We start from the raw sequence: 23,533 nt of genomic DNA on the forward strand, positions 1-23,533 counted from the left end.
TCTTCTTACACTGGCATTATCATTTTCTTTAAATCTATAAATCATCTTTCCCATTAGCTTTTATAGTTTATCAATCTCTCCTATCTTCTCCCCAAATTCACTACCAAGCATAAGTGAAGGGAACAGATGTTGTCAACGTTCTTGAAAGAGTCTCCCTTCCTTCCTTCTTGTACATACCATCAGAGTAACGGATAAGGACGCTGTCATCTATAAACTGCAGTTCTTCTCACCACACAGTAGTATACTGCTTGCTATTTTGGCATCTCTGACTTTCTCCTTTTGATCTCTTCAGGGCTTCTCCTTCTAAGCTGTTTCCAGTCTCACTTGAAATGTTTGAGCAGCCCCGGGTGCATTGGTCACATCGCAGCCACAGACTGAGGGGATTCTTTAAAAGCCTGTTTATCCAGCTATTATGGGATGGTTTGGTGGCTGCCTACAATCTATGTTTAGTGGATGGAACAATGTTAGAAAGTTGGTTGTCAAGACTTTGGATAATGCTGAGCACAACCAAAGTGATCAGACTTAGGACACATAGCTTGACAGCCAATGAACTTTTGATGAAAAGTTGGCCCAGAATAGATGCAGAAGAAATGGGGATCAAACCTAAAGGGCTCTGGTAAAGTACCTTCTCTTCCCTCCCCTCCCCTTCTCTACTGTCCTCTCTCCTTCACTCCCCAACACTCCCCCTACACAACTCTCTTTCTTTTGAATTTCTGTTGAACATTCTCCAAAGTAAGAAATTTGTCAAGATCCACCACCCATTAGTAGGACAAAGATTTAGGGTCCAATCAACCTAAGCCAGTGGTTCTCAACCTGTGGGTCACAATCATTGGAAAGACCATCAGAAAACACATATTTCTGATGGTCTTAAGAACTGAGACATGGCTCAGTAGAAACATTATAATTATAAAGTAGAGATGAAAATAATTTTATGGTTGGGGGTTACTACAACATGAGGAACTGTATGAAAGGATCACAGTGCCGGGAAGATTGAGAGCCACTGCTCTAAGCAAATAAAATGACAGAGAGTTAGAAAAGGTACAAACATTAAAACCTGTAAGCAATCTGCATACAAATAGCTCTTCCTCTTAGAAATATCTGATAGATGATAGATAGATAGATAGATAGATAGATAGATAGATAGATAGATAGATACATACATACATACATACATACATACATAGCCACCAACAAAAAATGCTTTAGTATTATTGTCAGCATCCACATAGCACTTCATAGACTATCTGAGAGATAGAAGTTCTGTAGATGGAAGTAGCTATTCTTCACTCAGAGGTCTTCCCTAAACATAAAGAGCTCATATAGAGGCAAGAAATGAAGAGAAAGAGGGTCCAAAATACACACTGTTGACTATGAATGTCTCGGAATTCTAGAGGGACTGGGTGAAGGACGACAGCCATATGTTTTTTATAGTGCTTATATTTTTTGCTACTTAAAGTGGATCTTGGTCACCTAAACATTTCTCTTCCCTAAATATATGTGAGATTGTAATATTTTATGGTATATTTAGGTTCTCTTAAAATATAAATATCAATAAAAGTAAGTGTGAGTTTCCTTTCATTTTAATTAAATTTGGTCAGAAGACAACAGGAGTCTGCAGTTTCCTTCCACAGTGTGGGTCCTGGAAATCAAACCATGGCTGTCCGGCTTAATGGCACATGAACTTACTCACTAAGCCATCCTCACTGGCATGAGTCTGAGTTAAATAGGGAAGCCACTCTCTTAAATTTCTAAATGTTTCCTATCAATGAAATAGCCATATCCTTACAATCATTATGGTTTCCAATAATTTATTCCTGGTTTTAGCAGAAAGGATAGTTCTGCTGTGTTTGAAAACTGTACTGAATGCACACAAACTGCATATTAGTTTCCTCTAACTTTTCTGAAATATAAGAAAGATTGCCTGTAAAGAACAAATAGTAACTATGATGACAAAAGCAACAATGTTGCATAATTACTGTGGATGAGTAATGCCACGAACTGAAGTTTTATAGCACCTAAAATTCGCCTTTAATCCCAGCACTCGGGAGGCAGAGGCAGGCAGATTTCTGAGTTCGAGGCCAGCCTGGCTACAAAGTGAGTTCCAGGACAGCCAGAGCTATACAGAGAAACCCTGTCTCGAAAAACCAAAAAGAAAAAAAAATTCTAGATAAAATAAGACACCTAAAAAGTTTAAATATATAACCCCTCTTTTAAAATAGTTTAGGAACCCCAAAAATAATACTGTCAGCCCAGGATTCAGACCAACAGACTTACAGCTTGTATATGGTACCTGACCTACCCTTATTCTCAGCAAGGCAACAGTAAGATGTGATCTGTTCAGCTGAATTCTGATTTGTCCTGAGGCGAAAGAGGAAGGCAGAGTTGCATGTAAACTCTTCCCAATGTAGTTGTTCCTTGTGCTCAGCCCCCATGAAGACAAATGTCCATTTCCACATGACTCTTAATCTTATGTTTCTTCTGTGTAAACATGGGGATTTAAAACCGATGAGAAAGCACCTCAAAATTTTCCCAGTTAAAAATGAACAAGTTTAAAAAGAAGCATTTCAATTCTACATTTTTCAAATATGTTAAAGTAAGAAAAAATTCGTAAAAGTATAGATGAATTTTGGCAATATTTACACTTAAAATTGTCAATCCAGAACTTAATTTTTAAGCACATGAACCCTAAAGACTATTCATAAATATGCAACAATAATACAACTTAATGTCAAAAAACAAAATTAAAAACGTATCTACTAAATTTTAAAATGCTTTCAACTTGAGCACTAATGACTTCAAAATGAACTAAACAAGTCTCATAACTGTGTAACAGGCCTGCCATGAATGGTATTCAAATACTGAAGTGTTTTAACGGCACAGAAAAACTTGCAGTGGTAACATGATTTAATTTTAGGTTACTATTATTTAGAATAGATGTCATTGTAGAACATTGAATTACATGAAACCAATGAGCTGGAAATGCTAGAAACACCTTCTCTTTTCTTTTTCCTTTTTTCTTTTCTTTTTTTTCTTTTTCTTTTTTTTTTGGGGGGGGGACCTCATACCAGTTTGCAAAAAAGAAAAATACTGTTGACATAAATCTGCTTTGTCTAGACAGCACCAGCAAGAGGTTTCACAATTTATAAATAGATGCAGGTGGAGATGATCTTTAATTCTACATCAAACGTGTTTCTTTCAACAATACGTTGGTTTAACCTAAGGAATTTATCTGCAGGGAAGTCATAATCTCTAAAAGGGAGGCAGACTCAAGCACTGGAAAGCAACAGAGTCAGTTTTCAGAAAAAGGGAAAAATTTACAAGTTCTCAGCAAACTGTGTCCATAAAATCAGACCAAAATGTCAAAAATAGGGAAATAATGGGATGATTTGCAAGCTATGATGACTTCAGTAGAGGCAGCAGTAGCTGGATATAAATAGCCACAGGGTTTGGGTTGGCCACTTGTATGATGTCTAGTTTTCATGTCTATCAATATTATTAGCTATTCCTGTCATTAAACCAATCACTGCCAAAGATAAAGACTTGGCTCTTTGACTTGTTATTTAGTCTCAGCCTTTGGTGACGTTTCTGTCTTAAGGTTCAAGACAACCAACAGAAGAAACACAGATAAAATTATTCTATTTCCAAAGACAAAATCGTAAAACGTATAGTTCAATTTAACATCAGTGGATTGTTTTGAAACAATCCAGGCCATACTCATTCCTACCAAGAAGAAAAGCATCTATCTAGACAGGTTCCAGCTGCCTCTGAACAAGTGTTCTTGGGTTTAACAGTGAACCCTTAACAGGTTTTGGAAGTCTGTAACAGCAAGTTTATGTGGGGCCCGCCTCAGTATGTGAGAAAGCAGAGGCTCAGAAAGCTAAACCACCATTTTTCCTAGAGCCAAATGGAAAGCTGCACTGGGGTGAGTCTGCCCAGCTTGCCCCCCAGCCTCCTCTGTCTTAAAGGTTCATTTCAAGGTCTTTGTTTTTTGTTTGTTTGTTTTTGTTTCTCCATTTTAAAAGAAAGCAAGAAGGATCATGCTGAGAGAATCAAAGGAGGTCAAAGGCAGGTTCCCCAAAAGCTGGAATCTCCCATCACCCCATCTGCATAGCCACTCAGGAAGGCCCTAAATATGCGCATTGGTGGGGGGTGGGGTAGGGGTAGGGGAATGAAGTCCTTCAAGCCTTCTATCCCCCAGGGCTACTGCCTCACCCAGCCCCTGCACTGTGGGCATGGAACTACAAACCTATTCTGAATCACAATTATTCCTTTCTTTGCTGGGATCAATCAATAACATTTTCAGTATTTCTTTTACTCTCCTGCCCCTCCTCCTTTATCTTTCTTCCAATCTCAGGAGCACAGCACTCTAACTTGGCTACTGGGGAAGAGCAAGGAGTGGGTAGGTGAGCAAGGAAAGAGACTTATCTGATTCTGCTTTCCTTTCTGCTTCAAGTCCAGTAATAACGGACCTCACTCTAATGCAGTATGTTTTGGAAATACAGTTAAAAGGAATATATGATTGTTTTTAAGGTACATTTTAAGTATTGACTGAAAGGCAAATATAGACCAGAAGAACTGTTTAATATAGCACTTTAAAACCCTTCTTAGTATTCTATGGCATCTGTGACCTGCTAAAATCTAATTATTTCTCCAATGCTCTGTGGAATTGTTCAGAAAGATGTGGTACAGTTTCTAACTGGTGCATTAAGCATCTGGCCTGACTTCACAGAATTCCAGATAGCTGAATGTGCACTCTATATTTTATTAACATTGCATAGGCTCATGCTTAGATGCAGCACTGATGTGCCCTGGCATGCATCTCTACCTGTTGACAGGAAAAAATGGGCTAGACTCAAGGGTCTACAGACAGAAAAATCTTTCAAAGATGTTTGGCAACTTTCAAAGAAACTTTAGGAGAAAGAGAGAGGATGAGGGGAAGAGAGAGGGGGGAGGAGGAGGGGGGAGTAGCTTCAAGTCTATAAATCTATAAAACACATACAAGTTTCAGTACAACAAATTGCTTGAAAATGAGAATTTCTAATATCTCTTGCTTCCTTCTCTAACAAAGACCATTTTCTTTGGCATGTGCCCAGTCTGTTTGTAAAAAGGATCCACTTTAAGTATGACCCCTATGAGACAGTAGTTCACCAGCCTTTTACTCCATTCTTATACAATAGCTTCTGGAATGAGAATCTTCCTAAGTTTAAAGAAATGAGTACAGGAGCTTCTAGGAAGAGCCTCTGCTTCCTGAATTGTTGTGCTGATGGGGATGTAGTACGTACAGCTGGTGCTCCCTAAAGGGAAAGCCAGGGCCCCCAAAGGACTGGTGTACATAGCTGAAGAAGTTGGCTGACACGGAAAAGGGCAGAACAGAGGGCAGAGGAACGTGCATCTTGCATCCATGCTGACAGGTGACTTCTATGAGCTTTACCTGAAGCTATTCAGTATGTTTGAAGTTCTCACAGAAACCTGCTCACCCCAACTATTGACTATAGTCCAGCTCAGACTTTCAGTGGCTTGCAATCCAGGGAGTCTCAGCTGATAGCAGTTCTAGATGCTTAACATACCAAAGCCAGAGCTACCTTTGCTTCTTCCTAGAGCTGTAAAGATTTTATATTCTCATCAGTAGTCTCTGAGGGACAGAAGATCATCAACAATGTTTCCAACTTAAATAAACTTTGATGTGCCCTAAGATTTAATCTCAAAACATCCCAGGCGGAGGTGGTCTGGGATCATCTATACTAGCAGTGTCTTTTACAAGGTAGTCAATGAGTGTTGATAAAGATGAATGAGACAGCCTACACACAGGCAAGTTTGGAGGCTGGAATGCAAGGATCCCTTGTGTAATCACCTTGTGATTATGGCTTTACCTGGGACTTAAAATCCATCTGCAAGTTTTCATTTTTCTACCTGATACACAAGAAATTGGCAGAGCCTGGAAAACCTGGATCCAAACCTAATGTCCCCTAATTTTGACAAGGTAACACCTCTTCTCACATACAGAGGTGGGAGGAGGGGAGCAGAAACCATCTCTGGGCTCTGGCCTAGGATGGTCCTATCAAAGTGATCCATTCCCAAGCTGGTTGTTTCTTTTCTGAAAGACATTTTCTCAGTGACAAGGTTAGATTCATGGACATCTTATAAAACACAAGGAAATGCAAAGTAACAACAAATAATCTTTCACTCTGAAAGTCTTCTAGGGCTCACTCAGAATTTAATATGGGAACATAAAGTCATCTGACATAGGAAGGCAGGGAACAGGTAGGACAATCTCCAGCCTCCACTCCACCTCCATCCCCTACCTACAGAACAGCTGCAAAAAGAAGTTGAAAATCATGCTATTGTCCCTCTCCTACCACCACTGAATAATACTGCTGTTCCCACAAGCCCTCATGTCCCCATCTTAGTAAAAGCAGCTATCACTTTGTTGGGGCAGATACTAGGAGTCATGCTCTAAGCTAATTGACTCAGAAATATTAAGTGATTTGTCTATGGTCATGTGCCAAGGCCCAAGAGAGAGCCCAGATAAACAGAAGACTCTGATGCCCATGTGCTTAAACTCAGCTGCCCTCCACACTACACTCAGACTCTGAGTCCTTCCTGCTGGGAGACTACACAGAGCAGCCTAGAGGGTATCATAGAGAAAACTGCCAGTCTCCCCTCCTTCAACTAAAACAACCACCCTTTCTGTTGGTTTCTTTTAAAAAACTTAGTAGGAAAGCAATCTGAACCAACTCATGGCATTTTAACCTTGCTAGAAGTGGTGCAGAGAGTACATACATGTTAAGTAAGTTCACCTTCGAGTAACAGAGTTTCAGGTGTCTGATAAGAGCAAGAAGTGGAGCCCCCACCCGCCTCCTCTCGAAACCCCTGAGTATAGATGACTGGTACCTGATAAGTTATTTCTCCACTGGTGAAATAAGCCAATTCAAGTCACAGTAGATTACATTAAATGCAGGTTTATTGGAAAGCTGCTCTGGGGTGAGTTTACTGGCCCCAAGGACAGAAACCAGGGAAGTCACCATAGGAGAGAAGGGATTCGGGGCAGGAAGAAAGAGAGAAATGTCTCCTCTCAGAGAACTCAGAGAGAGAAGAGGAGAAGAAGAGAGAGAGAAAAGGCAGAGGAAACCAAAATGTCTGGAGTATATAAGGAAGAGCCTCTGGGGGAAGGGGCAGCCAAGCTGCTAAGTTAGTTCAGACTGGGGGCAGGGTATGCCAGGTAGGGACTGAGGAATGCTGGGACTGCTTTGATGTGTAAAATATGTACCTCAGGCCCTTGTTCCTAGTCCAGAAGCAAACAGTGTCTCTGAGAGTGCTAAGCCTGGAGAATTGAGTTTGGCAGGAATGGTGGAAGGAAAAACCTGATTCCTGTAACTTATCTTCTGACCTCCACTTCATGACTTGTGAGTCTCTCCCAACCCACACATACAGATAAATGTAATTTAGTTTTTAAAAGGAATATATATGTTTGTAAAAAGGAAGGATGGTAATGAAGGTTCTGTTAAGATTTGCCTCTAAAGTTAATACCTTTTGGATAGATTACATTTTTGACAATTTCTTGCACGTGCTACGTTTTCAATTCACCGCTTGGAGGCGGGGCAGAATACATAGCTGGCATTCAATAAATTCTTGCTGTCTTTATTTCCCATGCAATGAAACCAAAGCAAGGAGCAGGTCCTATGAGGTCGTACAGCAAATGGCCAAGGAGGGAAATGCATCCTCAGAGCACCTCTCTCCCAGACCGGCCAGCTTTCCGTTAATATACCTGTAACCCAAATTTTCCACTTATCTTTCTTTTCTGTTGAAGGCTTTCAGGCAGCTGAATGGAGACAGATCTGATTAAATATGGATATAAGCCCACAGGAATTTGGTCAGGCAAAATTTTCCTTTTTAAATAGAATCAACTCTCATCTGAAAATGGTTTCTAGAAAGAATTATTTCAAACAATAATTTAATCCAGGTGTTTGATTTTCAGTAACTGAAATCACTCCTATCCTTTCCTGAGAGGTTATCAATTACACCTACTTTTTCCATCAAAAATCTACGGCCACCTCTCAGTTTAACCTGCACTACTGAAGACTTCTAAGAAATTGGCTTTTCAATAGATGTTAACATGCTAAAGTCCTACTTTCATTCAGTAGGCCATTCCTCAGAAGTCAGCAAGAGAGCAAGCATAGAACAATAGGTGTCAGAACATCTCTTATCAAGGGGTCACCTTCCACTCCTGAGAGCACCCATTCTCAGAGGGGAATTCTAAAGGTCAAACAGCTGCCAAACTCAAGTTAGGAACCACATGAAGCTAATGAAGAGAGAATATTTGCATACTCCTAAGACAGACAACTAGCCTTCAGAGACAAACAGACCATTTCCTAGAAAGGACAAAGTCATGAGCCTGTTAGAATCAAGCAAAGAAAGAAGTGAAAGGAAATTGCTATTTGGGTAAATATAGAAACAAGATTCGTCACTTAAATTCACTTAGGAGAAAACTCACAAGTCCAAATAACAGAAAACTGATGATAAAATTATACCTGGAAATTAAAGTCTTGGAATCCTGTTAATTAGGCAGAGAAATCTCAGTGTCTTGCAACTGTCACTATTTATTCAAATTGAAATAATTTAAACCTGGAAGAACCATTTCTAACAGATGTTTTAAGATTTTGATGACTGCAGCCATGCTCGTGGCAGCAAAAACCATTAAAAAAAAAAAAGAATGTAGTTAGGCTCAACCCTTTTAATTTTAGGGAAGACTGATAAATGTGAGTGATTGTATCTACCTAGTTCTGAAGTAGAGGTATACCCTTATGCACACATGTAGGTGGTCTCTCCAGTAGTACATAAAACATTCTTCATTATGTGAAAATGCATATGGAAAAAAAAAAAACCTTTCTACTTCCCAATAAGACTGCTTTCTTCAATATTTTTTATTGTTCTCCTATTTTCTCCTTTCTCCTAAGTAAATCACCATTTGACCCTGCTCTCTCTTCATTTGCCAAATCAATATTAGTTGGGATTGCCGTCCTCTGTTCTCCACAGTTACGATTTTAATGTAATAAAAATAATCTGACTTTTGTTAACTTATTTTCGGTACAGATGGCTTGAGCATCAGACACCTGTTTCTCTATTGTGATCTTATAAACATTCTCCTAGTGTGCTTGTGTTTTTCTGAGTGTGCTATCGCTACCTTATAGTAGTAAACTTTAGGGAGCGCGGAGATTCCAGAGTTGCTGCCTACAAACCAAATGGCATCTCAGCTTTGGCAAACTGAAAGGCTCATTTCGGCTTCTCTCACCCCCTCTAGCGTTGGCAAAGCTCATCTGTCTGATTATCCAGTTACCTCACTGAACAAGAGCTGGGCTAAGTCCTGCCCACCTATGACATCACCCCCTTCCTCAACCACTGCGAGGTGAAGCTTTAAACTTCAGACTTGGAGGTGGGCTGCGCGCAGTCAACTGGATGCTCTCGCGCGCAGTCCTCAGCGCAGGAGTGATCTGAAGCAGGACCGCTCAGGCTGCAGCTGCCGTGGCTTTGTGTGCACTGGATGCCGCGCTCCGGAGACGGGGGAGGGTTTTTACTTCAACTCACAGGCAATGGAATTACAGCTGTAGCAGCAGGGTATAAAGGATTGCTTTTTCCTCGTCTTCCTGGTAAGTGTTTTCCATGCTTTTTCTCATAATTGTCCCAGAAACTTCGCTTGCTGTTACTCCCTAGAAGGAAATGACTGACTAGCTTGGTTCCATGAGGGATCCAAGTAGCCACGTTTGCTCTGTCAGCAGGACGGGTCAAAGATGTGCGTGCAAGCCAGCTAGGGAAAGTCTGACAAAATAGCCCAATGTTATAAGTTTCTTACAGACTTAAATCATTTTTAAAAATAATAAATAGCTCCTCTCTGTTTCAAGCAATTGCTAACCGCGCAGAGCTTCACGGAAAACTGCAGTTGGAAAGTTGAGTGTTTGAGATAGGAGAGGCAGATTTTTCTCGGCTACAAAAGCGAAAGGTCGCTAACTTGGTGTGTACTGTATGTGTGGTATGATCACCCATCGCTGTTTCTATAACTGTGAAAGAAATCAATAACCCCTCAGCCCATGAGTACGCAGTACATGAAAAGCATACATCTTGCTCGCCGCCAGCAAAGCTGCGCTGGGAGACTGAGATGCCTCTGTAGAGGATTAACAGCTACACCTAGATTTGAAAGCTTGCACTGCTTATCCGGCCCCAGCTCCTTCAGGCATTTCGGGCTCGGGAATCTCAACTAGTAAATCCAACTCAGAATCTCGGGGCCAAACCATATTCCCAGTCCAGGAGACTGTCAAAGCCTATCGCTTGGGCGAGTATAGAATGTGACTAGCATAGTAACTGGGTAGTCCACTCAGAAAAACTAACAAAGCTCACCCTGGAAGCCGTGCTTGATGTATGCAGTGAGGGGAACAGGGGAGGGAAGCCTCATCAAATGGCAAAGGCAGAGTGTCCCTTCACTTGCAACACACAGTGGAAAATATTGTACTGATACAAATGCGTTAGACCACAAAGCTTCCAAAAGGTATTTAAATGTATCTAATTAAAAAAAATGTTTTTCAGTAAATTATGTCTGAAACAAAATGGTTGCATAAAGGTAAAGAGTGCAACAGGCCCATCTTTTCTCAACATTGGGAGGGGGTTTATTACTTGTTTAGAATTAAAAGGAGATGGAAAATGTTGGTGTTTTCCAAATTACAAAATCAAATGGTTTTTAATAATTATTTTGATTGTTCTCAATAAATCTATGCTTCAAAATGCACACATTTGCTGTGTTGTTGGGATGAAAAGTGTTTCAGCTGTGGCTATTCCTTTATCATCCTTAACTGTGGAAGAATACCCTGACCAGTCTAAACAGAAAGGACGAACCTGTCAGCTCCCAGGCTACCATCACTTAGGCTTGACTCAGAGTGACAGGTGACTGACACCCATCTCTTTGGAAATGAGCAAAGAAGGTAATTCTTTTAAAGTGCCATAACATATTATTATTACTACAAATATCAACAAGCGTAATGTTATAACCGTGCAAAGGCTGGTTATCACTTAGCTTCATATATATATATATATATATATATATATATATATATATATCAGCCTAAAATGAGGAAAAGGGTTAAAAATGTCATTACATGTATTCAACTAAAGAACAACAAATACCAGTTTATTGTTTTACTAGAAAACTCCCAAGGGTGAGAAACTATATTAGCAAATGAATAAACACAGCGAATTCATTAATAGGGTATTCTAATAGTGGCATCGATCAGTTATTAATTGGGCTCTTTTTTTCTTTGCATACCCTTTTGAAAATCGATTCTGGTTAGGTTCAAAATGCCCAATTAAACAATTCCTGAATCTGATGTTTATGAGATCACAGCAAATAAAGGTTTTTTTTTTAACAAAAATTACAAAACAAAACAGGAAATTTGTCATAACTAAATGTGGCAGCTAATAGAAGCTATGTTTCTTTTGCTTTCAAGTGTTAATTAAGGAGCCTCCGATTCTATCAAAACTTTTTCAGAGCTAAATGAAGCGGTGTGAAATAAATTTGGTTGAAATCTTGTGGCTGTCAGACTTTGTTAGCGAGCTATTAATTATCTTTACCCCAGTTTCTTCTCTGGCTATATTGCCCAATCAAATAGAAACTCCAATTATACTCAGTGGCTCCTGCCTAGGGACACAAGACCCTAATGAACAGTCAGTCCCTCCAGATGAAAAATACAATTATCAGTTTGAAACAGGCAAGCACAAGCAATTCAGATTCTCCCCTGTGCTTTTCTTGGCCACACATCCCAAGGCCAAGATTACTGGCCATTTTCTGGATTATTTAGAACAGTTTTAAACCCAACAAATGTTAGTGGCTGGGAGTATACCTTATTTTAAAATGATATGAATGTTTCTTCCTTGAATTTTAGTTATGATAGGCCAACGTTCATATGAATCTAGTCATTTAAAAATATGTAGCATAGAGTTCAGTCGGTCTCAGCCCTCCTCCCTTTGAAAGGTGGGTGGGCTAGTTAACAAAGAATGTGATTAATAGCAAAACCTAAAGCTAAATTAAAAATTCTGTATAAAGCCTTTTCTGCATTCTCGTTTTCATACCAGTTCAGTAAAAGGCATTATAAATAGTTGTTTCATGTCAATGAAGAGAACCCTAAATGAAGTCAAGGAGGGAAATAGGATTTGGTGAATTTTTCAAAAGCTTTGATTCCTCCTCCCCCTCCCCTAGATCCCCACCCCTCCAACCCCCACCTTTTGCCCCAGAGGCCTTCACTGTTCTTCTCAACGGGAGGCTTTGTTGTAATTAAACCAGGGAAAAACTGGCCAGCAGCAGCCAACATCTGACTTGCGGCTTCTGCAAGCAGTGTTCTGGTAGAGTGTACCACCCCCCAGCGGGCAAAACTCAACAGTAAATCTCTCAGCAATATCAGCCGGCAGAGGCAGAATGGCTGGCGTTCTCTCTCCAGAGCAGAACAGGAACGTTCCTCCGTTTCTTCTAGCACTGCCACCGCTTCAGACTTTCTCAAAGTCAGCAAACCAGTTTCCAAACAAGAGATGGCTGGCTGGTCAACTGTTCTCTGGAAAAGGATCCTTCCTTTTGAAAAACCAAAATAGGTATATTCCTTTCAAAAAGCACTTTCAAAATGCAGATCAACATCACTAAATTTGTATAAACATCACAATAATCTTGACAGTTTTGAAATCTATATTATACTGCAGAAGAGGGAGTTTTAACCATTAGCACAGATCCACAGAGAATGTGTTAAAGAACAAGGCTTAAAATACAATTTAGTCAATAAGTAACACGTTTCCATGCTTTGCATACGCATAATCTCGTTCCCACCCTAAAATCAAGTGTCAGGGATGTCTGAAAAGCTCTTTCCAGGTCTTAGTCTGCTCAAGGAGGAGAGTCAGAAATTGCTTTCACTTGATGAGATGATGACAGCTTTTGTTCTGTCGATTCACGTGCATGAGTTACCGTGGCAACTTTGAAGAGAACCCCGGCAGGGCCAGGCCACATTTGGTTAAGCACCACTTTCCAAAGTGTGCCACTGGAGTGTGGATTGCCCAGCTTTCTGTGGTGCTGGTTTTCTTCCTACTCGTCCACTTTAAATCAATACCTACCTTACTCAGCCATGACAAAGCATTGTAGTTTATAATCTTTAGATGGTCTCACTAACTGGGACAGAGGCTGTCACACAAGTGACTCAAATAAGAGTTGTCAAAATAATGCATGCAGTTCTAAAGGCCAGAAATGTAAAGCGAGGTTGGGTTGGCAATGTCAGAACAGTCGGTTCTAGTTGAATACAGGCAGGCGCACCTTTCATTACATCTGCCCAAATACAGTCAGCATCAACTTAAAGCCCAGTGTGGGCCTCAAGCCCCGAGCCACATAGTTCCTCTCACTGTAGTTCTCTTCCTCATCCAGGTCTTAGGTCTCTAAGTCATTTAGTCTGGCTTGAATATCATGAAAGGAACAGCCTGTGGTGGGATACAGGATAACACATCATCCTTCTGTATTAAAGATGCTTGATATCACTTCACCAACCAACGAGATGAAGCAAACGCAGAATTAAGATTCATTTATGACAAACTCAGTGGGGCAGTCCTCTTGCTTTGGAACTTTTCATCTTCTGTTTTCCATAAATAAAAAAAAAAAAACCTTATAAAACCTATAAAAAGGCACACTTTGCTTCTCCACCTCTCTGCAGACCCTGCAGACTTCCTGACTCTCAGGAGGAGAGCTGGAGGTACTTCTGCTTGCCTGCATTAAACAAAGGAACTGGGGCCTTCCTGAAATCTGATGATCGTGGAAAATCTAACTACCAGACAGGCTGCTTGGAAAGCATTTTGCTACCACTCTTAACTAACCTGATGGAGTCTGGCTTTCCAGTTTCACGACATACACAGTCCACTTGAGATATTGTTTGTTGTAGCAGAACCTCAGTATTCACAGATTGCTCATTTGGTGAGCAATTTTCACCTTCATAAGTAAATTATTTCCCTAATATGCTAGATGCTGTTCGTGTATGTTGCAATTTAGCTCAAAACATTCACAGACACAGATTTGAGTACGCATGTGTTTTCTTCAATATCACAATTTATACATAATGCAACAAAGTTTGAGTGCAAATTCTAAATGCCATAGTATTTTTAAAGTTAATATTTTTAAAAAGTTTCTGCCATTAAGAAGTCATTCTGTGAAGGCAAATCAATAAAACAGAACTTACATCTCACAAAATTAACTCCATGCAAAGTTTCTTTACAGAGTATTGATCAAACGAGTTAAAGTCAAAATCAACTTGAATAAAAGGTTGTAAATCTAAGATTTAGGAAGTTATCATTATGCCATATAACTTTACTTTAAGCTACCTTATATTCCCCAAACCTAAAAAATACTTCCCCATTCAAAGTCTTTGTCCGCTGAAAGAGGAGAAATCATGTAAACAAGTACATGCGTTGAGTTCTTGATTTTATTTACATGTCAGTGTCTTATTGAGAAACAACTTATTAATATTTATTAGTTTTTATAAAGTACCTCCAGAGAACAGCATCTTCATCTATTCATATAGCTTCTTGGATATATTATAAAAATAAATTAGAGACCAGAATTGGTTGGGGTTATTAAACCATTTTAAAAAGCATTTTTTAAATTATTATTTTGAAAAAAAACAATCAAAAGATGCCTGTTAAAAATCTATTTCACCAGTAAGGTGAGTGTACGTTTCCCTTAGCTGAGGCTTAAGTGTGATACACTTAATGATTGCATTAAAAGGAATTATATAGAACACGGCACTAAGTACCAGGGCTCCGTTTATGTTTTTCCAAAGTTACCCCAGTAATAAGAGTTTTCTAGAGGATGGATTGCTTTTTGTTCAGAAGTGACTGCCTTTTTCAAGCCCGTGCAGAGAGAGAACTCTGAAGCCAGTGCTGTGGGGCTGGCCACAATATTCACAACAGTGACTTTTGCTTTTTGCCATTCATACTTAACTGCAAGCTGCATGCCTATGCTATGGAGATCCAGCTCAGATACCAAGTGTAGATACAAAAGTTGGATTGCTTATGATGGAGAGACCATTATAACATTAGGTATGCCAAAATCCCTATTTAGAACCATAGTTTGAAATATGAAGAGGCTATAAAATCATATAAAAAGTAGTCATAAGCTGAACAGTTTCTGACCTGGGAGTCCATTTGTGAGACTACCCTGTTCTAAGATGGCATTTACTTCTATGCCTTTGCTTTGAGTTTTAGTGAAATTTAAGGAGGAGTGAATGGCATTTTTCTCTTGATTTATTGAGGCTTAAGGCTTTCTGTCAGTCCACTCTGTTTGCACTCTTATATGAACAGTGAATGTTGAGACTGAATATCAAACAGTAGTGTTAGAAATTTCAAAAGTGTGGATAGAACAGGTTAATTTAATTAATCTTTGTTTTTCACATTAACATTTATTCCATGTCTGCCTAAAAAAGAAAAAAACAAGAGAGAGAAAAATCAATGCATATATTCTTAAAGCCCAGTTCTGCAAAATAGATATAATTGAGATTTTTCTTTTCAAAGCAGCTACTGAAGCTATTTTATCCTCAGCTCTCATTGCGAACATCACACTGTGGTTTGTTTCAACTCAGAACAATCACTCATTTCAAGTCCCATTCAGTGGGTTCATCATTTGACCTCTGAAGTATGCCCTGCCTTACCAATGCCCTTGGAGCATATGAAATACTTGACCAATGGTCATTTAACTCACATTCTCACTTGCTAGTAGCATAATAGTTTGAAATTAAATTTCTAATGCAAGTTAACTGAAGTGATTGTCCCCTTGCCTGGAAATGACCACGTTATTTTATATGCTGGATGGTTTTCAAGGTTAGAAAACGTTTACGGAAAAGGTAACTTTGGAGTTATAATTTCAGCAGTTTGGTTCTCCCACTCTCCCACTCTTAGAAGGCAACACTGTGTAAGCAAATACACTGTTGAAATCCAGTAGTAATATAAAACGACTTCAGAGTAAACATAAACCATTTAAACTTTCTACTGCAGGCCCTTTGCAGCACACACCAGTCTGCTCTATGTGTTTGCCAACTGCTATTTTTAGGTTGCTTTTAAAAAAAAAATGTGTATCTGCCATTTTCAAGTTCATTTAGTATGAGTGTAGTCTATGACAGCATTAGTGTCTAGTGGCAAACTAAAAGAAATAGGAATTTTGCAACAACAGATAGGAATACCAATTGTGGCCTTGGTTAACATACACTCTCAGGAAATTCTGGGACAGATGCTGTCCTTGTTGGATGCTAGGTCGTAACTGGCAGAGAAGCAATGATTCCTTTAGTCCTTAATCTTGTGGTCAAATATTCTCATATACCGATTGCTTCCTATCTGTATGGAAGGTGCTGAATGGGCATCCTGAGTAACCTAGGGTCACACTTATCCCCTTGTCCAACTCCCTAAGCATCCTCACTCGGTTTCCATCAGGATAATGGGCAAAGCAGTCACAAGCTCAGTGACTGGTGTGTTTTAATCACACCTAAGGTAATTTTTCAGGAATGAAACTACAAATTGTTGGGGGCCGACATGTTTGTGTTTAAACCGAGAAAGACAGCTGCCTCGGGTTCCTGTTCCTCCTGCAGTACCTCTGAAAAGAGATGGAACAAAACAATGGCAAGTTCAATGTGCTAAAAGAAAATTGCACTATTCCCTTTTTAAAAATAGTTTTAAAAAGTCCCATGACTTGAACTTCTATGCTACAAATGTGGGCGAAACCACTTGAGTGCTAGAGTTTCCAGCTCGCTGGTGAATCCTGCTATACCCTCAGGAGGAAGGTGAGGGTGCCCGCATTCTTCAGCTAGGAAAATACAAGCATCAAATTGTGCTCTGGGAATATCAAAAGAAGAGCAGCAAAGCCATGCCTTTTTCACACTTCAAATAGCAGATCGCGTGATTTGGAAAGCCATGTTCAGAAGTTCAGAGCAGTTACAGTGCCGTTTTACCAAGAACTTGCCCATGCATTTGTTCATTGCTGTGCTATGTTCTTTTAAAACATTGCATGCCCAGGCACCAGAAAGTGAACTTTAAGACATTAGCCTGAATTTGAAAACCCTGAAAGGGTCTTACTGCTTCTTAAATGAAGTTTTCCCTCTGTGTCTGAACTCAAGTGTGTGTCACTATGAATCACTTGACAATGGGAGTTATCAGTTGCATGACAATCCCATCTTTGGCCACTACTTGACTTGTATAGTTAAGTAGAAAACACAGACAGAGAGGTAGGGCCACCACTTTCTTTGGATGACGAACAATGCAATGCCTCAAAGAACTAATAGATGTTAAGGCTTTAGGAAGTCCCTTGGGTTTGCTGCGTTTTACTGTCAACAGTGCTACTTTTTTTTTCTTTCTTTCACAGGAGGTGCTCAGTCCCAGCCCATTTTAAGGAAGAGAAATATAAAGGGAATTTAGTGTGCTTCCTTCTCTTTCCATGAAGACTGCATGCACTGTGCCCTTTGCTTCTTAAAAGAGACTCCACCCACTCCAGTAGACTGGGGACTAAAACAGAAATTCTGAGAAAGCAGCAAGAAGCAGAAGAAATAGCTATTTCACAGCAGGTAATCACACCTCAGGATGTAGCTACTGTACAGAGTTTATACTTGGATAATCCTGGATGGGAATAAAGGGAGGGGGTAACAGCCTGGAAAACCTATTACTACACAGGCCTTAGCATCATGAATGGCTTTCTTCATGAGGATCTGAAGTTACTATCTCTGACCACATTGCACAGAAGAGCCAATAAGAATTTCAAAGAGGGCAGTTTCAACTGAGGGAATTAAGCTATACAAAAAGAGCCACCACATTGAAACTATCAGAAAGAGAAAAAAAAACAAACAAAAAAAAAAACCCAAAAAACAAAAAACAAATAGGAAACCATGTATCCTACATAGTAACTGGAGGCTGAATTGTTTCTGGCCCCCACTTTAATGAGCTTGCTCACCATGCTTAACTACAGCTGGAATGTTCATTGGCAGCAGTGAGCCTGATCCGGAGGTGTGTGCGGCATAGAATTACTTGAATAAACAGTGAAGAACACTGCCAAGGACTAAAGAGTTTTAAAGTCCCAGCCCCTCACCAAGAAAGTAACATATGTGCATTGGACTGTCACCCAAATTTCTTACATCGTTCAATAAGGTAGGAAAAATATTTTATTTCCGTGCCTAAAATTATAAAGGCTGCTTAATACCTAGACTTGCAGAAGACAGAATAACACATAGTATACCCACATCAATCTATAATTCTTTAGCGCCTGGGAAAACTTGAATCATTCTAGCTTAGAATTTGAAGACTGATAAATTCACTGTTAAAACATGTTTTGAAACAGAAAAAACAAAGTGTGGATCAAGTTATTAAAGCATGCAGCACTAAGTATGACAAAATAGGTACAGGGAGAAAGGGCTAGCACAAAATGAAATTTTCCATTCTCACCAACTCCACATATGAGCTCTACAATTCTTTCCCTAAAGTAAGTGAACTATTCCTCCTTATTTTCTTCCCAGAAATGCCTTTCAAACAATATCTAATATTAATATTAAATAATATGAATAACCAAAGAAAATGCTTGGCTTTACTGAGATTAAAGAACTCAAGATATGTGTAGCTAATTATTCTAGAAGAGTAAAAATATAGATATTTTTCATTACATATTTCTATATTTTATGATATTTGCCAAAGGAGACAGAAAACACTGGCATGTACGCGCGCACACACACACACACATAAAGAAGTTTCTATAAATATTAAAAGTTAGAAATTTGATAAGCTTCATTACTATCTGAATTGGATATAAATACTTTAAAATATTTTGACTATTTAATTATATTAACCATTTTAAAATAAAGTAGATTTAAACATGTTAATCAACGTATATTCCAAAGACACTCAGGGTAAAGAAATTATATGAATGTGCTTGTTGGTAGACAGCAATGAATCCTGGGTGCTCCTCTCTGAAAATTAAAATACTATAATTGGTTATAGTTATCTTCGTTTCCACATCTGTTCTTAAGACACTTCAGTATTCTGGCCTAATTGTTTTTATGTGTTTCTTACTCTATTGTAGTAACAGAAGCTACCTGCTATAATAAAGACCTCAACACTGCTGACCATGATCAGCCCAGCCTGGAGCCTCTTCCTTATCGGGACTAAAATTGGGCTGTTCTTCCAAGTGGCACCTCTGTCAGTTGTGGCTAAATCCTGTCCATCTGTATGTCGCTGTGACGCAGGCTTCATTTACTGTAACGATCGCTCTCTGACATCCATTCCAGTGGGAATTCCGGAGGATGCTACAACACTCTACCTTCAGAACAACCAAATAAACAATGTTGGGATTCCTTCAGATTTGAAGAACTTGCTGAAAGTACAAAGAATATACCTATACCACAACAGTTTAGATGAATTTCCTACCAATCTTCCAAAGTATGTAAAAGAGTTACATTTGCAGGAGAATAACATAAGGACTATCACGTATGATTCACTTTCGAAAATTCCGTTTCTGGAAGAGTTACACTTGGATGATAACTCAGTCTCGGCTGTCAGCATCGAAGAGGGAGCATTTCGAGACAGTAACTATCTGCGGCTGCTTTTTCTGTCCCGTAACCACCTTAGCACAATCCCGGGGGGCTTGCCCAGGACTATCGAGGAATTACGCCTGGATGACAATCGCATATCAACCATCTCTTCCCCATCACTTCACGGTCTCACAAGCCTGAAACGCCTGGTTTTAGATGGAAACTTGTTGAACAACCATGGTTTGGGTGACAAAGTTTTCTTCAACTTAGTAAACTTAACAGAGCTGTCCCTGGTGAGGAATTCCTTGACAGCAGCGCCAGTGAACCTTCCCGGCACAAGCCTGAGGAAGCTTTACCTTCAAGACAACCATATCAACCGGGTACCCCCAAATGCTTTTTCTTATTTAAGGCAGCTGTATCGACTCGATATGTCTAATAATAACCTAAGCAATTTACCTCAGGGTATCTTTGATGATTTGGACAATATAACCCAACTGATTCTTCGCAACAATCCTTGGTATTGTGGGTGCAAGATGAAATGGGTACGAGACTGGTTACAGTCGCTACCGGTGAAGGTCAATGTGCGTGGGCTCATGTGCCAAGCCCCAGAAAAGGTCCGTGGAATGGCTATCAAGGACCTCAGTGCAGAACTGTTTGATTGTAAAGACAGTGGGATTGTGAGCACCATTCAGATAACCACTGCAATACCCAACACAGCATATCCTGCTCAAGGACAGTGGCCAGCTCCTGTGACCAAACAACCAGATATTAAAAACCCCAAGCTCATTAAGGATCAGCGAACTACAGGCAGCCCCTCACGGAAAACAATTTTAATTACTGTGAAATCTGTCACCCCTGACACAATCCACATATCCTGGAGACTTGCTCTGCCTATGACTGCTCTGCGACTCAGCTGGCTTAAACTGGGCCATAGCCCAGCCTTTGGATCTATAACAGAAACAATCGTAACAGGAGAACGCAGTGAATACTTGGTCACCGCCCTAGAACCTGAATCACCCTATAGAGTATGCATGGTTCCCATGGAAACCAGTAACCTTTACCTGTTTGATGAAACACCTGTTTGTATTGAGACCCAAACTGCCCCTCTTCGAATGTACAACCCCACAACCACCCTCAATCGAGAGCAAGAGAAAGAACCTTACAAAAATCCAAATTTACCTTTGGCTGCCATCATTGGTGGGGCTGTGGCCCTGGTAAGCATCGCCCTCCTTGCTTTGGTGTGTTGGTATGTGCATAGGAACGGGTCACTGTTTTCACGGAACTGTGCGTACAGCAAAGGGAGGAGGAGAAAGGATGACTATGCAGAAGCCGGTACTAAGAAAGACAACTCCATCCTGGAAATCAGGGAAACTTCTTTCCAGATGCTACCGATAAGCAATGAACCCATCTCCAAGGAGGAATTTGTAATACACACCATATTTCCTCCGAATGGGATGAATCTGTACAAGAACAACCTCAGTGAGAGCAGTAGTAACCGGAGCTACAGAGACAGTGGGATCCCAGACTCGGACCACTCACACTCATGATGCAAGGAGGTCCCACACCAGACTGTTCCGGGTTTTTTCTTTAAAAAAAAAACCTAAGAAAGGTGATGGTAGGAACTCTGTTCTACTGCAAAACACTGGAAAAGAGACTGAGAGAAGCAATGTACTGTACATTTGCCATATAATTTATATTTAAGAACTTTTTATTAAAAGTTTCAGATTTCAGGTTGCTGCTGCGGTTGATGTAGTGGGGATGCCTGAACACAATTCTATATTTTAGTATTTTTTAGTAATTTGTACTGTATTTTCCTTGCAGATATTGAAGTTATAAACCATTTACTTTGTGTTCTACTGAGTAAGATGACTTGTTGACTGTGAAAGTGAATTTTCCCGCTGTGTTGAACAATCAGGACTGCGTTCACATGAGACCCTTGTAGTATAAGCACAGGCCGTTTTTCACTTTGGTATTAATACAATGTAAAAAGAAAAAAAAAAAAGAAACCTGGCTGGATGACAAAATAAATTTTAAAAACTAGTTATGAAATAATGTTCCAATGGTTAAATTTGTATTATCCCAGTGGTATTCAATAAATCAAAATCTGTGGCATAACGGGCAGTATCAAACTTGCCACACCTCTCATTTTACCCTAGGCAAATTAAATATCCTTAAGGAAGTTAAGCATAGTTTCTGAACTGAATACATCAGCTGGCATAAGGACAATGTGAAGGCTTCCGCTGTTGAAGCCACTGTCAGCAGAGCTTCAAGAATAAAGGACTTCACGAGAAGAATCATGTAAGTGCAGGGAGTATGTGTACTTAAAAAAAACCATGACAACTTAGACTTCTGTAGTGTAACCAGTACATATACTAGAACTGCATCTTGGTTTCTGCCTGGACCATCCAGGCTCTTGAAAAAGTTGAATCCTACACACAGAATTGTTAGTGTTTATGATGTTTTTATTATAAAGGATGCCTGATGCCTGAGAACAACCATCAGCAATTCCTCTCAGAGATCTAGAGAAAGTAGTGCTTTAAGTAAGTGAGAATTTCAGAGAAAAATAAATACTAGATATCAAATTTAGATCTGGCTTATATGAGATGCTTGAACACTGTACATAACTATTCAATTTACTTTCACCATGGTGGAGCATACTGCCCGTTACTGTCACAGTTTCCAGATATTACATAATGGACTTGTAATGTAACATTTCTTTACAGCTTCCTACTGAATTGTGAGCTATTACTTGTTTAAAAACCATACCACTTTTTGTTGCCATGAATTTTTTTTCAACAACGGAAAAAAAAAAAAAACCAAAGTGCACTGTACGCCCTTTGGCCAGTCTTGTATGTGCCTTGATCCAACGCTACATGTATTCAGCTTTTGAAATTCGACAAATTTTTCATACTTCCTTAAATATGAAAAATTATGGTCTTATTGCTGAATAAAACTTAAGAAAAACAGAATAATTGTGCTTGCTTTCGGGACTATGTTTCCATCACTAAAAGTAGAAAATTGCCAGCACATGAGTCCTAAACAACCCCATGTATTTTTCTAGGCATAAAAATAAAAGTTGGGTACAAATAAAAGAAATAGTGACATCTTGAGATTGTGTATCCTTTTTACTTCAAAGAGTCCATGTTTTGTGGCTAAATATTCACTCAGTAGATGAAAAACTCTAGAGTGGTTTCAATGTTTTTGTTTCAGGAGCACTGCTGCCATTGTCTGAGCTAACACTTTAAAGGTGGTCTTGGAAAAAATGGTTTTAAATATACTTTTGAGAGAGTAAGATGGCATCAAAATATTTGAAATCTGTTATCCATCTTTAATAGGTAAACCATCTAATTAAAAGGCTTGTGGTTCAGTGGCTATCTCTATGTATGGAGTAGACTACTAAAACAGCAGCGCAGGGTCATTGTGCAGCTCAGATGTGCTGAGAAGCTACACAGCATTCTGCTCTCTTTGTTAGTTCCGTTATGTTCAAAAAAACTACTGTGTTCCCAGAGGCTTCCTAGACACCGTGGCTTCTCCCCTACTGACACAGACCCATGACCAACTCAGAAACCTTACTTCTTATTTGACATCTTCAAAACGTTACCCAACAATTTCTCTTTTCACTTCCTGCTACAGAGGATTTTCTATGAGTGACTGAAAAGTACGTTTGACAGTATGAGGAACGTTTTCCAAAGGGAGTTTGGTTTAGCTTCTCAAGGTTTTGAGGGGTTCAATTACAGGTCTGCTGAAGTCAGAGATAAAGGACTGGGTAGTTTATGAAGACACAATAAACCTATGGCTTATAAAAAGTGAAAACTGGATTATATCAACTGTTTTCCAATTAAACTTGATAAGCACAAAATTTTTATATATGTTTTACACTTCGTTTTATTATTTCATGTAAAATAAATCCAAACATGTTCTACATAAAATATATATATATATATACACACACACAGCACCGAGTAGATAAAAATTCA

General features: G+C 39.4%; 2 protein-coding genes across 11 annotated transcripts in view; one reads left to right on the plus strand and one right to left on the minus strand.

The window, feature by feature from the left end:
* Macrod2 (mono-ADP ribosylhydrolase 2) overlaps positions 1 to 23,533 on the minus strand; it is a 2,026,591-nt gene that overhangs the window by 1,737,664 nt on the left and 265,394 nt on the right. The window lies entirely within an intron of this gene.
* Positions 9,389 to 22,039, plus strand: Flrt3 (fibronectin leucine rich transmembrane protein 3). Of its 2 annotated transcripts, XM_029471900.2 has the most exons (4): positions 9,389 to 9,644; positions 17,408 to 17,606; positions 18,005 to 18,183; positions 19,109 to 22,039. In XM_029471900.2, the coding sequence occupies exon 4, from the start codon at positions 19,154 to 19,156 to the stop codon at positions 21,101 to 21,103; it is 1,950 nt and encodes a 649-aa protein (XP_029327760.1). In that variant the 5' UTR covers positions 9,389 to 9,644; positions 17,408 to 17,606; positions 18,005 to 18,183; positions 19,109 to 19,153; the 3' UTR covers positions 21,104 to 22,039. The 2 variants fall into 2 exon arrangements, with proteins under 2 accessions (XP_029327760.1, XP_021011356.1); XM_021155697.3 differs by lacking the exon at positions 18,005 to 18,183 and having other exon boundaries at positions 9,392 to 9,644.

Source organism: Mus caroli, unplaced genomic scaffold (assembly GCF_978045245.1).
Source record: "Mus caroli unplaced genomic scaffold, Mus_caroli_1 scaffold_2, whole genome shotgun sequence".
NCBI classification, from domain to species: Eukaryota; Metazoa; Chordata; class Mammalia; order Rodentia; family Muridae; genus Mus; species Mus caroli.

What these genes read in the sequence shown, in the direction of transcription:
- Flrt3 (XM_029471900.2), top strand. Translation starts at nt 19,154, where the DNA reads ATGATCAGCCCAGCCTGGAGCCTCTTCCTTATCGGGACTAAAATTGGG.